The sequence below is a fragment of the Anguilla rostrata genome, chromosome 11 (assembly GCF_018555375.3).
Source record: "Anguilla rostrata isolate EN2019 chromosome 11, ASM1855537v3, whole genome shotgun sequence".
Classification (NCBI taxonomy): Eukaryota; Metazoa; Chordata; class Actinopteri; order Anguilliformes; family Anguillidae; genus Anguilla; species Anguilla rostrata.
Window position 1 is genome coordinate 30,134,342 of NC_057943.1, and position 13,831 is coordinate 30,148,172.

General features: G+C 39.9%; 1 protein-coding gene across 2 annotated transcripts in view; it reads right to left on the reverse strand.

Moving 5' to 3' along the window:
• Positions 1 to 1,498, reverse strand: part of cfap20dc (CFAP20 domain containing) — a 30,253-nt gene extending 28,755 nt beyond the window's left edge. For both annotated transcript variants that reach the window (XM_064299286.1, XM_064299285.1), the window contains exons 1-2: positions 433 to 1,498; positions 107 to 196 (exon numbers count right to left, since the gene is read on the reverse strand). In XM_064299286.1, coding sequence (XP_064155356.1) covers positions 107 to 196; positions 433 to 453 — 111 coding nt within the window. In that variant the 5' untranslated portion in view covers positions 454 to 1,498. The remainder of the gene's footprint in view (positions 1 to 106; positions 197 to 432) is intronic.
• Positions 1,499 to 13,831: the final 12,333 nt, after the last annotated feature.

Sequence of the window (13,831 nt, forward strand, 5' to 3'; positions counted from 1 at the left end):
AGCTAATCCAGTAATCATGCTTCATGAAATACCCCCCAGGATAAGTAACAATACAATTTCTTACCAGTAAAACAATTGATTCTACAAAAACAAAAATGACACTCACTTTACTAATAGCTGTTTGGCTCCCATAAAGCTTCCAGTTTGCCACTGGGTCATTTCCCTGAGCACTAAAGATGTCAACGACAGCTCCACCCTAGAAAAGAAAACTAGTAAATAAAACCATACCAACACACGCGCGCACACTCGCAAGCAGGTAGCCTAATATTACCCAAGGCCGTGTGCTACTAAAAGCTATGTATTCCTCAAAAATGTACTCATTATGAATTCTCTTAAGAAATGGGGTTGATCATTATTTCGCAAGAAACATTGACAGCGTATTTTCACGTAACATTGGATTAACGGCTATTCCAAATTCAGTTGTTATCCCACCTGATATTCGTTTTTGAACATCCTTTACGTGTCTATGTTCTTCGTTTCAATGAGCGACCGATTAAGATGAATAATCTGAGTTTAATGCACATTATGATCACTAACTACATTGTCGTTCCAATGGTTGCACAACTGTAGGCGTTTAACCAAGGGCAACTGCACAAGGTCAAGATTCTACAAAATAAATAAATAAATAAAAACAGAAGGGATCTAAATAATTCGCTTCTTGGGGAAAGTATTATATAGCCAATTTCCCTACCCTAAGCAGTTTCCTATCTGCTTGCTGATTCAATTAGGCTATTCTTCTCCCCAGAAAGGTTAACTACCCTGCTATAGCCATGTTTAATTTAATCTAGCCATCTGTATTTTTCGAAATACTGCAGAACCACAAAATAGCAAACAATCAAGACAAATTAAGCCAAGCAGCTAGAACCATTGTAAAGTCGCAAATTGCCCATAGCCAACCATTAACTATGTAAAACACCGAAGTTAGCAATTGTTTCATACAGCAGAAATCCTAAAGTTAGCTAACGTTGCGTTCTAGGTTGTTGTGAATCCACTGTAACCTTTCAATGCACTGTATGAAAGATAGACGTAGACTGATGTTAATTCAGTACAACTACCGCAACGTTCCGGTCCGCTTAGCTAGTTGGATATTGAGCTCCACTACGGACACATACGTTAGTTATCGTTAACGTAACAAGAACCTAGATAGTAGGCTATCATTAATAAACATCGCTAGTCATCTTCTAACGTTACACTTTAGTACACTAGCTGACGTCGTTACTAGTGATAGTCTACCCATAGTTTATGGTGCTTTTCACAGCACCATGAACTGTTAGGTTAGGAAGTTCGCCGCATCAGCCTACTGTATATACTTATTGACCTGTTGTACAGAATATATTTAGCTTCATTATCATGTCCAACATTTTCAGGTGACCCGATTGACTTTATCGTAATATTAGTAATCCTGGTAACACTAAAAACAACCAGCTAAGTATAATTCCGGTGCTGTCCATGAGCGCGAACGGAGCACCGACAACATAAGGACGTTTCTATGGCGACGAGACGCCACAAAGAAGTGTGCGTGTCATATTCGTCCGCAATGTTATGGAGGGGACATTTTTCTAGTTACAACGTCAAAAAATTTAAGTAAATAGTTACACGAATAACTAAAATAATTAAATCAATAATTTATTTTTTTTACAAATGAATAAGATGGACACATTACTCTTACCACAGGTAAATAGCCTATATATTATTTTGCACTCTATAGCCTAATAGACTCATTTTTCAGAGTGCCATGAACCATGCTGTGTTTTCAGTAGCCTAAATGGAGAGAGAGCGAGGGAACTAAAACTGAATTCATATTATAATGTATTCTCATTATTATTATTATCATTATCATCATTATTATTATTATTATTATTATTATTATTATTATTATTATTATTATTATTATTATGCCTTATCTATTTAGTTTAAAAAAGATGTTGGGATAGGCTGTATGGATCTGAATCTGGTACAAGTTTGGCTCCCTGAAATATTCCGGAAAACGTAATTCACACAAGATCATGCCCACGGTTCATTGCTCTTACTTTATTTATAAGACTTAAATTGTACATGTGCACAAACTGCTTTTCCTTCCCACTTGGCTATGACTAACCTTATCCATATGGTTGTAGAACATGTTACATAATTTTCACACCATTGTTTGTACATGCCCAAGGCACATTCTTTGTTAAGAATGCATGCCATAGACTTAAGTAACACTGATTTCTGTTGAAAATTATTTTTATGGTAAACATGTGTTGTAAAGATGGGACACAAATACAATGATATAGTGTTTTTCGGTCACTTTTTAAAAGCCATTCTGTCACTTGTATCCCATTCCCCTTGAAACACTCACAAAATCGCAAAAAACCCTCAAGAATTGATAAAAATGAGCAAGAAAAGCAAATGAAAAAAATGTCATTGTTGTTTATCAGCTTGGTCTTGCACTCAAAATTGTTTAAAAAAAATCTTTATCAAGAAATGTTTTTTCTCAAAAACATGTCACAATTATTGGCATCCCCAATAAATTCACGTGAACAAAATCTAATAGAAGTATATTGCCTTTTATATTTAAATGTTGTGGGGCAAGGTAGAGATTCCAGCCTGCTCTCTGTGTTCTGAGAAATACACATCCTAAGCTAATTCCACAAGGCACTGGGAGAGGGGCGCTATCACTCTTGATGTGATTAACTCCTCAAATCCATCGATGAGCCAATCAGCAATAGGGTCAGCAACAGCAGGCAGCTGCACTCGACAACTAAGGCGATCGCCTTTGCCAAGGAAAGAGAGAGGCCTAAGCTGGAAACCAAGTGCTCCTCTGCCCATTTTCTTCCTACCACATGGTACTGGGTGATGTCAGCTGACCTGGAGAAGCAACTGAGGAACCCACCACACATCACTCAGACTTTGATGAGGCCAGCTGTCATCCTAGTCTCTGAGGCTACAAAGGAGCTTGGCCTGCTGGAGCTCACCTTGGGATGAGTGGATGAAGGAGACACAGGAGAGAAAGAGGGCCAAACACTAGGAGCTAATAGAGGAATGTTATAGTTAGGTGTGGAGGACCTTCGTTAGCGGTTAGTTTTGGCACCCGGGCCTCTATGCTATACAAGTCACTTCTTTATGGCAGGTACTATGTGAATTGCAAGATTCCTGGATGAGCAGTATGTTTGCCTCCTACGGCAAACAATATTTGTGTCATAGAATATTTTTATGAATGCCTGGTAATCAGCTGACAATCTATGCCATGACATTGGGGGGAGGCTCTGACTTTTTTTTCATAATAAAAACTTAGGTGAAAGGTGAAGCAAGTGATAGGACATTTTTTAAGAATACCAGATGTACAATCCTGGGAAATCAATGTGGACCTCCCCGTTTGTAAAATCCACAAAGGAAAATCAGTATGTACTGGAGACAAAGTGCATGTGCACAGGTTCTGCTCTTGCCTTGCCTCTCGGTACAGCCACAGCTGGGAATGTACTGGAAGTGCTGAACCAAGTATGCTTAACGATGGGGAATATCAAAAGGAAATAAGAACGGATAATGGAAACTCATTTCAGGAATGAACTTGTCACGGACTGGTGCACAAAACATGATCTTGAGACAGCGTATTCTCCCCCTTACCATACTCAAGCTAATGGAACAGGAAAGAAAAGATTAATAGCCAAAGCCCGGAAGAGAAGTTACTCACTGGCATATGCATATATTGTGTGGGAAATATGCCCTCAGAGTATATGAAGGGATCAGTAAGTAAGTGTCCTCAGAAAATGTATGCAATGCCTTATGATGTCTAGTAGAGGATGTCAAGACAAGCCCCCAAATTAGCTATATTCAGTGCAGGAAATGGATTTCACACAGGGATTCTACACAGAGATCCCAGGTATTGCCTCGCTTCTATGGCTGCTATTGCAAACTCACAATGCTCCTGCCTGAGGATAATGCAAAGAGTGTTTCAGTAAATTACTGAGGAAAAAAAAACTAATTGGAGAGATAAAGGAACTGAGTTTTTTATGAGGAAGGATCATTTCTAATTATGAGTGAAAATGTACATTCTCGCCATTTATGCCAGCAGAGAATGAACTTCAAATTAAATAATAATAGTTTCCTTTAAATTAAATGTCATATTTATTTAACAAAGGAATCCACAGTACAATCTCAATCTCTACTGAGATAAATTTTAGTTTATTTAGGGCCTAGACCGCAGAGTGGCCTTCGCCTGTATGATTATGGCAAAGCCCATAATACACAAAATGGTCACTAGAGGGCACTACTATGCAGACAAAGTCCACTCTGCTGTCTTGGTCTTGTCAGAATAAGTTATAATTTACTACAATAGAAAGCCAAAAAAAAAAAAACCAATAGAGGACACTCAAAGTATACTACAATAGGTCCACCAAAGGAGGCAAAATCACACAGGGCAAAGTCCACTCTGCTGTCCAGGCAGTTCTTAGCTCTGCATCGTGGTACCATTCGGTGTATTATAGGTTTCCTACATTACATTTTTGGCTCGTTATTGTATCAAGTTCTAACTTTTGTTCTGACGTGACCTGGACATCAGACTAGACTTGCCTGTGTGGTGGTGTCTCACACGCCAGACACTTAATACTTTTCCTTGGTTTCAGTCTGATCTGTATTTATTTATCTAGTTATCTGTTATCATCTCCTATTCATACATTTAGGCATTTAGCAGATCCTCTTATCCAAAGTGCCTAACGCAGAATTCTGCAGCTTGTTACATAGTATCTATTTATACAGCTGGATATACACTGAAGCAAATCAGGTTAAGTAGTTCTGAAGGACACAATGGCAGTACCCCACCTGGGAATCAAATCTGCAACCTCTTTATTATGAGCCCAGTCCCTTAACTAACTTCTTTAACTGGCCCATTTTTAGGGTAAGATGCTCATTACGGTACATCAATGCCACATGGTCCTCATTATTGGAAAATGTGGCGTTTTACTTGTAACGCAAGTGTACTCAGAAGTGTATCAATGATGGCCAGTAACCGTGGGTATGGAGGCAGTGAGGCACCCTAATATTTGATGATTTTTTTTTCTCCAATCAGGCGGGTCCCTAATAGACTACACACACCCCAAAATATGGAAACATTTGATAGTTAGAAACCTGCAATGTAATGAAGAAAAATAATAATTGAAATTTGGAAGATGCTTTTTTTTTTTTTTTTTTTTTTGCTATTCAGGGAATTTTTCTTGGACCCCTTCATTGCTGATTGCAGCTATATTATTATTATTATTATTATTATTATTATTCTCACAGTGAAAGCACAGCTTTGTGCTTAGCGACTGTAGTACAGTACACCTACAGCTCAGTTGTAAATCCCGTTGTTTTAAGAGGGCTAAATTCTCTGTGGTTGTGGCTATAGCTGTGGTTTCATTGTGACCAATCTGATGGACCACTTTTTTCTCTCTTTAATACCACTGCACCCAGGCCATAAGCCAACTGGCAGTTTCATCTTGTCTGATATACTTATTCTGGGAGCTGCAGAGTCCTAATGTGTACATTTACGGCACTTTGAAAAAGCCTCTTTTTCGTCAGATGATGCTGTTGAGATTGGCTGTGAACTAGAAGGCTTTTTTCAGCTTAGCTGGATGTAAAATTAAAGTATCGATTTATTATGTCTCTTTCCACTTTTTTATAAAATAATAACCATCCTCTGCAACGGTAATTTTCAGCAAAGAGGGTGGATATGCCCTAAGGAAAACCTTCTATAGTTGAAACACTCTACTCTGCATTGTGTGTTTAAACTTTATTTACATCTGAGGGTTGTTTATTTGTGTGCTTCTATTGTGCACATTTGAGCACCGTTAGGTAACAGTAGGGACAACAGAACTACGATTTCATACATTCGTCCACTTCCCAAGCGAGGTGGGACTCTGTCCCATCTGCGATTTCCAGCACTGTAATTCAATACCGTGTGACAGAAATGCATATCTAGTGATAAAACTGTAAAAAAGGCAACAACGCTCCCACAAGGCATGTGGGCTGCGACAAGGATCAAGCTGTGTGACTTGGACCTGGAGAAAAGGGTGAACGTTGTCCCGTTTTCCACACCAAACTCCCATGGATTTCGTCTCGGAAACCAGAATGCATTCCGACAACAGAATGCAGTGGCCTCAAGTAAGGCTGCAACACTGGGCATATAGCACAATTTAGCAAAAATAGAATTTATTAATGACGGTTAATGTGTTGAATGGTTACCGTAAACATACTGGGTTTCCATTTTCTTTAGGTTGACTGGTTTTAATATACATCCACACACATGTTACATGTGACCTATTTTTGGGATGGCTGCAGTGCCATGCCTCCAAGTTATGCCTTTGCGGGTCGGCTTTCCCCATTCCTATACAGCACTGAGAGTTTGGCACTTTTCAGGGTTTCATACAGAAATAACCACAATGGCCACAGACTCTTAGTACCTTCTGACTGCATATCAATTTCAAATTTAAGACAGAATTCACAAACAACTTCACATGTGCACACAATAAAGTTCCAAAATTTGACAACTTTGCGTTCAGAAATAAAAGATGTCTCCCTTAGACACAAGTTTAGAAATGAGATCTGTCGGACATCTAGTTTTAGATTATCACATTGCTTAGACCATAGACATCCCAAATATTATGTTGCTCAAACAAATAAGCCTCTTGTACATCTTGTATTGGTGTAGGTTTTGATGCTCATTTCTGCCTATTTTACCTGAGCTGATGAAGGAAGTCCTGGCGAGCTTAATGTCTCATTTCTGCTTTAGCCTCTGATTATACCACAATTAACCATCATATCCATTCATTATCTATACCCGCGTATCCTGGGCAGGGTCACGGGGGGTGCTGAAACCTATCCCAGTGTGCACTGGCGAAGAGGCAGGAATACAACCTGGGCAGGCCGCCAATCATAACCAACTGCCTGCTCAAGACCTCAATTGATATTTGCAATCAACTGATTCAGCTGAGTTTCTTCTCTGTTTTGCCTTGCATCTGGAACCAATGCACAGATATCAAAGTCCAGCAGTACCTTCTGTCAACCATCATTGCCGATATTGATGTTGGCTTTCCCACAGACTTTTATGCCAACCTCACCTTGGCAACCCATTCCTGTTTAACATTGGCAAGGTCAGCAGTCGCTGAATCTCCTGCCAAATGTGCCCCAACAACCAACTACATTAATTAAAAATGGAATGAGATCTGTCAGCCATGGTAGCCAAAATAATGGGAAATTGGGCATTATTTTTATTAATAACTGTCTACGCTGTAATAATTGTTAGCTTTATTAAGTCAAAAAACACACCTGTGTGTGAAAATGACTGCTTTCAAAATACTTTATATCTTATTTAATCAATACCTCAAATTCCTTCATTTTGGCAGACGTAATTATGAAATAAAAACAACTATTTAATAATTTATTGTACTATTGTTCTAACAATAGCTATCAAACCCGGTACAAGTAAATTAAAGGTTATTGCAACTGCATTTATTTACAAATGCAAATATTTAAACCAATTAGATTTGGGTGAAACAGTGAGAATTGGGGTCTCAAAGACATTTTTACCTTGGTGCACATCAATTATCTTGCCTTACAGGCACCACAGAACAAATCTATGCTAAAAAATACAGGCAATACATGAGTCATATGTAACTTGTGAACAAAATACATAACTGGCCACTGTCACCTTGTCTTAAATAATTTGTGAAATGCACTATTTAATAAAAAACGGGTTGATGGATTGATTTGTAATGATCAGTAAATTAATCTTTATAGTGAATTGCATCAAAGGATTTTAGTCACTGAAAGGAAAATAGCCAGGAGGATCCAAGAGGGACTGAAGAGTTTTGGTGCAGTCATGAACCTTAGAGAAAGCCAAAATAAGTTCCACCAGACTAAATCTAACATAGCATTGTTAATACTTGTGTTCATTATTAATATAATGATATTGTCAACCATAATTAATATACTATATTGCACTGAAAAAGTGGTATTAGGCTTACATTGTTTTTCAAAAATGAAATCCTAGTATAATATTGAACAGAGAGAAGCACGTTTGTTTCAGGATAAACATTTTTTAAGTTACTTGAAAATAACAAGGTAGGGTAAGGACTCAAAATGAAAAATAGAAAACCCATTTAATGGTGAACAATTTGCACTACAGGCTGTTGCTGTTCCTCTCCATGCAAGCAACACAAATGACAGTTCTGACAGGAAGGCATGTAAAATAATAAACCTGAAGTAGAAGCAAATTCTACTTCAGGTTTATTATTTATGAATGTTGACTGACATAATTTCCCGAAAAGCATTTTGACAATCATTTTCAATGTAAGAGCAATCTTCTGGATGAGTAATTTTTCATATTCTTCCTCAAACATCCAGTCTGTCTGTGGTCCTCAGTGATGTTTTTCACCGGAAAGGTCTCTGATGAATGTCAGTTGGGCAGAATAAAGGAAACATAAAGACACAAAATATCTGGTTTTACGGTTCAAATTTAAAACTAATCTGATAAAGATTGCAACCTTACGTGATTTTGAAGCTTAAAAGAATATGTAGCATGCAGAATAGAAGGTCAGAGGAAATATAATATAGACAGACTAAATTATTTGTGAATTTACAATCATTAAAGAACAAACTGCATGTGTAGTAAGGGGAAAGCTTTCATTACCCACTGTTGATTTCACTGTGCTCAAGTACAGGAGTGAACTAGTTTATAGAGCTGTCAGAAAACTGGTTGTAACAAAAACCAGCATTTAGACTTGCCCTCCCAGGACCGAAGCTGTACGTACGTGGTATAGCCGAACGTTTTGTACAAGATTCACAGTGAGAATGGCCTCTCAAATTTAAATTTTATATGTGTGAAACATAATGGATTGAACAGAGGTGAGTAATTTGATGCTGAAGCTTTGCCTTTCATAGCGACTGATTCAGCTGATGCAGATGTGTAATCTTAAAGTGGAATAGCTTTGCCAGGTCATGTAAGATAAGCAACCCATCTGAGTTTCATTTTTAGAACAAATTATATTGTGAGGGACCTCACACCCTCTCAACTGAAGAATGCTGCCTTGAATCGATGCTATGGCTTGTGGATACCTTGCACAGTGGAATTGTGTGACTGTGAATATATTCATACTTCTTGCTGTGAGACTACATTATTTGCATTGTATTATGTTTGTGGTTATGAGACAATTTGTCATAACAACCCTTACCATCTCTTATGAATGGGTGAATTTTTAAAAATACTTTTGAAAGTAGAATAAGTAGAATTCCAAAATACAATCACTGAGGTTTTATATAACTTACTGGGAAAATTAGGGGTCTGTAACGTGTTTTTCTTTTTTTTTTTTAACAAACCACAAATATTATTGTGCAGGGGTTACATACAATCTCACTATTCCCAACAATCCCTTTATCTGATCCATTTAGTTTTCTTGTACACATTAAAAATCACAATTTCAGCCAAGCATTGTATTATATTGCCATCTCCACAGACCTGTATCTACCCCAGAGAGCAGAAACATAATGAGTAGTATATTTAAAAAGGCGTATGTAGTTCATAAGGATTAATGAGAATAATAACAATATGCAATATTGTTTCTCAATATTCTACTGCTACAGATGCAGAGGTGCTGGGATAGACATTTACTGTTCCAGCATAATAGAATTTGCCATATGAAACTCATAAAAGCAGTAATACCCTTATCACCTCTGAATAATTGTCATTTTAATGTACGACTACACCTACAGGCCTTTAGAATGACTTACCTTGCCTTGTCGGGATTCTGCTGTGCTCTGTGTGGCATTATTATCTGTTTGGCCTTGCTTAACATCTGTACAGGTGAAGTGGAAGTCACCTATAGACATAAAAGCGAGGGTACACTTATGCCCCCTTTAAACGGTACACTCCCTGGTGGGTGGCTTATTCAGTTATGGAACCATGCTCTGGATGAGCCCCACAAATTGAATATGAACCGTGTCAGTTGCCGACTGTGGCCAGTAGGTCCGTAGGCAAATGACTGGCAGTTGCATTGCCAGGGGTACGAGGGGGTTCAGCCGGCCAGGGGTCTGCATTTCATCGCTATCTAGCGCCCCCTGCTGGCCAAACGGGACTGCACACGGAAGCCACATAGGTCTTCCTCCAACTCCACTATACGAGCTTAGCTGTAATCTGCGATGTGAAAAAGAAGCAGCTGGAGACACCACATGTTTCAGAGGAGTAACGCGGAAATGTACACAAATCGGTTGTGGGGTTCATGCATGACTGCAGCTGCAGTTGCAGATAATATCATATTAAGCCCTACAGTACACTGGGAAACAAATAAACTTTTCAAAAAGTCTTCTCCTTTATTTTTTTAACCACCCATTTCCCTTCAGATTGGTTTTTGCTGCAGTTTTTGTGCTTGACGCTACCTTGAACATTCTGTATGTTGGTTTGGCTTCCCGATATATGGTGATTAGTTTTACTAATCACCGTAACAATTTGTTTTTTAAAAATACCAAACAGGCCAGTTACTAACTTGCAGAAGACTTTATTTTTATATTTTTTTTTCATGATTGATAGTCAGGTAAGATTCCAATTCCGCAGACAGTATGTTTAATTTGTTTTTCCTGCCTTGCCTTCATTTGTTTTGCTTATCAGGGGATTGCCTATTGTGTGTGCATTCAAAATTATGTGGTATAAGTCTATGCCTAGTGTCATAATGGCACTGCTTAGGTAGTGCGTGTATGAATAATAATATAAGGACACATTCTTTGACTTGTGCATTGTTTGCTTCTTAAACAGCAGCTTTGCTGTGTTGTGGTGCAGTTTGTGTTAAGTTGTAAGATGGATTAGATGTTTTCATCTATGAAATCTAAAATGTGTTAAATTTAATGTGTTTTTGAAATATCAGACACAAGGGAGATTCAGACAATGGCAGGAAAAAATAATCATGCAGGACTCGTTTTATCATGGCTTGTGAGCACAGTGCTGTTGATCCATGCAGGTTTATGTATGCTTGTGGGGGCTGCTTCCGTGCAGTTGGGTAAAGTCTCATTAGCACAGATATAAGAGTGCTGCCAGCCAAAAAGAAACAATCTCATTTGACTCTTTTTTTTGTTGTTCAAGTACAAGTACATTCTACAACTGAGGCCTATTTTGATCACAATGCTAACTCAAACTGAACTGGACACTATTGGAATTGAGTTAGAACTTTATTGTGGTGTGGGGATGGCTGGTTTAAGCAGCCACACCTGCCTGGGTCAAGCTAATTAGACCTGGCCAATTGGATAATTGGTTAATAATTAGATAATTGGCCAGGCTAATTGGACCCAGGAACAGGAGTGGCTGCACCTGTGCGTAGTGAGGTAATCACTGCGCACAGGTTAAATCTGCCATCCCCACCCACACAGGGGGGCTTCTCTGTCATGACAGTGTTTGAGATCTGCTCACTTGGCTGTAACATCTTGCCAAACCCTCGTGGAATAAATGTGGACTGTTTTAACATCATCTCCCTGTGTCTCTGTGCTGGAGGGCCCCAAAGAAAGCCACTTCGGTGGCCTGTGGCAGGCGTGTTTGCCACAGTGGCGCCCAACGTGGGGCTTCTCCGGCACAAGAAAGAGGCACAGGAGGGCCAGCCAGGAAGCACACTGGAGGAGGAACAGCTGCGGTGTTCCTGACAGGGCTTTGGGCGGATCCTCCAGGCCAAAAGCGGCGAGCGGGAGATGACCACGGAGGGGAAGGAAGCGATCCTCAGCTGGGACGCTGGGGAGCTGGACCTGGCCGTGAAGGCAGGTCAGCTACGGGCGGTGCACGAGAGGTGGTCGCGCCGTGAGCTGGACTTGGCCGGGAAGGCGGGTCAGCTCCGGGCGGCGCACAAGCAGTGGCCGCGCCGTATTGCTTCCTTTCTTGTCTGTTGGTTGTTTTAGTTCGTCGTTTTGGCCTGGTTGGGTTGCCCGGAGCCCATGAAGGGGAAAGCCTGCACCAGCCTTCCAGCAGAGCCGACTGGCGGCCACCACACCTGCAAGGGTTCCTGGTCCCCAGCGCCACAAGGAAGCCAGCCCAGCCAGCCCACCAGCCCAGCCACCCCACCACAGCCCCTGGAACAGCCCAAGCCGGTGACATCCCCACCAACCAGCTGAGCAGCCCAGGAATCCCCGCGCTCCGAGAGGGAGGAGGGGGGAGGGCTGCCTCATCATCCGGGGGAGGGTCACGGCTGTGCACTGGACTGTTCTGGGGCCCTTAAAGTGTTAAGGGCGCTTGGTTTTTTGTTTCGTGTTTTTTTTTTTTTCTCGCTTGGTTGGAGTGCTGGGGGGGGGGAGTAGGCTTCGGCCAGGGATTCTCCCTGGCCTCAGTTTGGCGTTGGGGGTATGTGGTGTGGGGATGGCTGGTTTAAGCAGCCACACCTGCCTGGGTCAAGCTAATTAGACCTGGCCAATTGGATAATTGGTTAATAATTAGATAATTGGCCAGGCTAATTGGACCCAGGAACAGGAGTGGCTGCACCTGTGCGTAGTGAGGTAATCACTGCGCACAGGTTAAATCTGCCATCCCCACCCACACAGGGGAGCCTCTCTGTCATGACAGTGTGTTAACATCTGCTCCTCGGCTATAACATCTTGCCGACCCTTGCAAATAAACGTGGACTGTTTTAACATCTTCTCCCTGTGTCTCTGTGCTGGAGGGCCCCAAAGAAAGCCACTTCGGTGGCCTGTGGCAGGCGTGTTTGCCACATTTATTTATTAAAATTAAATGGATAATAACGTGGCCAAACATGGTGAAAATTAGTAATCATCATAACAAGAAAGCTAATTTCCTTGTTATTACTGGGCAACATTATATCAAAAAGTCATATGTTTGTACGCTTTTTATTATGTAACTCTTATGAACTAGAAAGGCATAAGAAACATTTTGATGTTATTACTGTACCATGTAGAATGAACAGTTGTTGCTAATTACCCGAACTCACAGGCCTGGCATGTAATAAATTGGTTAATGTCTAATTATTTTCTCTAACCTGCGGGTCGTTTTAGATTCTGACCTGAGTTTTAAAAAAACATATAGATAATGTTGTTAAGACTGATTCTTTTCAACTCTGGAACATTTCACAAGTGAGACCATTCCTTATGTTACATGATGCAAAAAAAAATATTCATGGGTTTGTTTTAAGCCGCTTAAGATGATTGTAATTCACTCTTCAGTCGGCTGCCAAAAGAGACAACTGACCAACTTCAACTGGTACAAAATTCTGCTTCCATTAGCATTTTTGTGAAAAGCCACGCCCACTGCAAATTCATTAGATCAACATTTGACCATATTTTGACAAAAGTAACTGCTTGGACTGATAATAATAGAGCTATTACAATCTTAAAATCAACGTAGTCTAATTTTACATGCAAAATAATATAAAATAAAATACACACAGGTTTAATAGAGATTGTGGAGTGTGATTCAAAATGGTAGTTAGTCATACTATTTGCACTCTATGTATGAACGTTCATTGTAATGAAGACCCATTGTCCCCATATGAGTACTTCACAATTAATGATGTGCTGGCTTATGACTGTCACTAAAAATGTGTCAAATTTGTATGCCAGACCAAATAACAAATATTTTTAATTACAGAGCCTGCAATGTAGGATAATGGGTTGCTTCGGTATCTATCCAGCTGTATACAAGGATGCAATGTACGTGCTATGCAAATACACTCTGGATAAGAGTGTCTGCTAAAAATGCATGTAATGTAATTATACATATTGATGCAGTTTCTTTCAATTTGTTCGCTCTTTTCCCATGCAATATGTTAATTGTGATTGATGCCATTTTGTTTTCAAACAGTACCGCAGATCGTGCCGCCAGTCTGTGAATTCAACA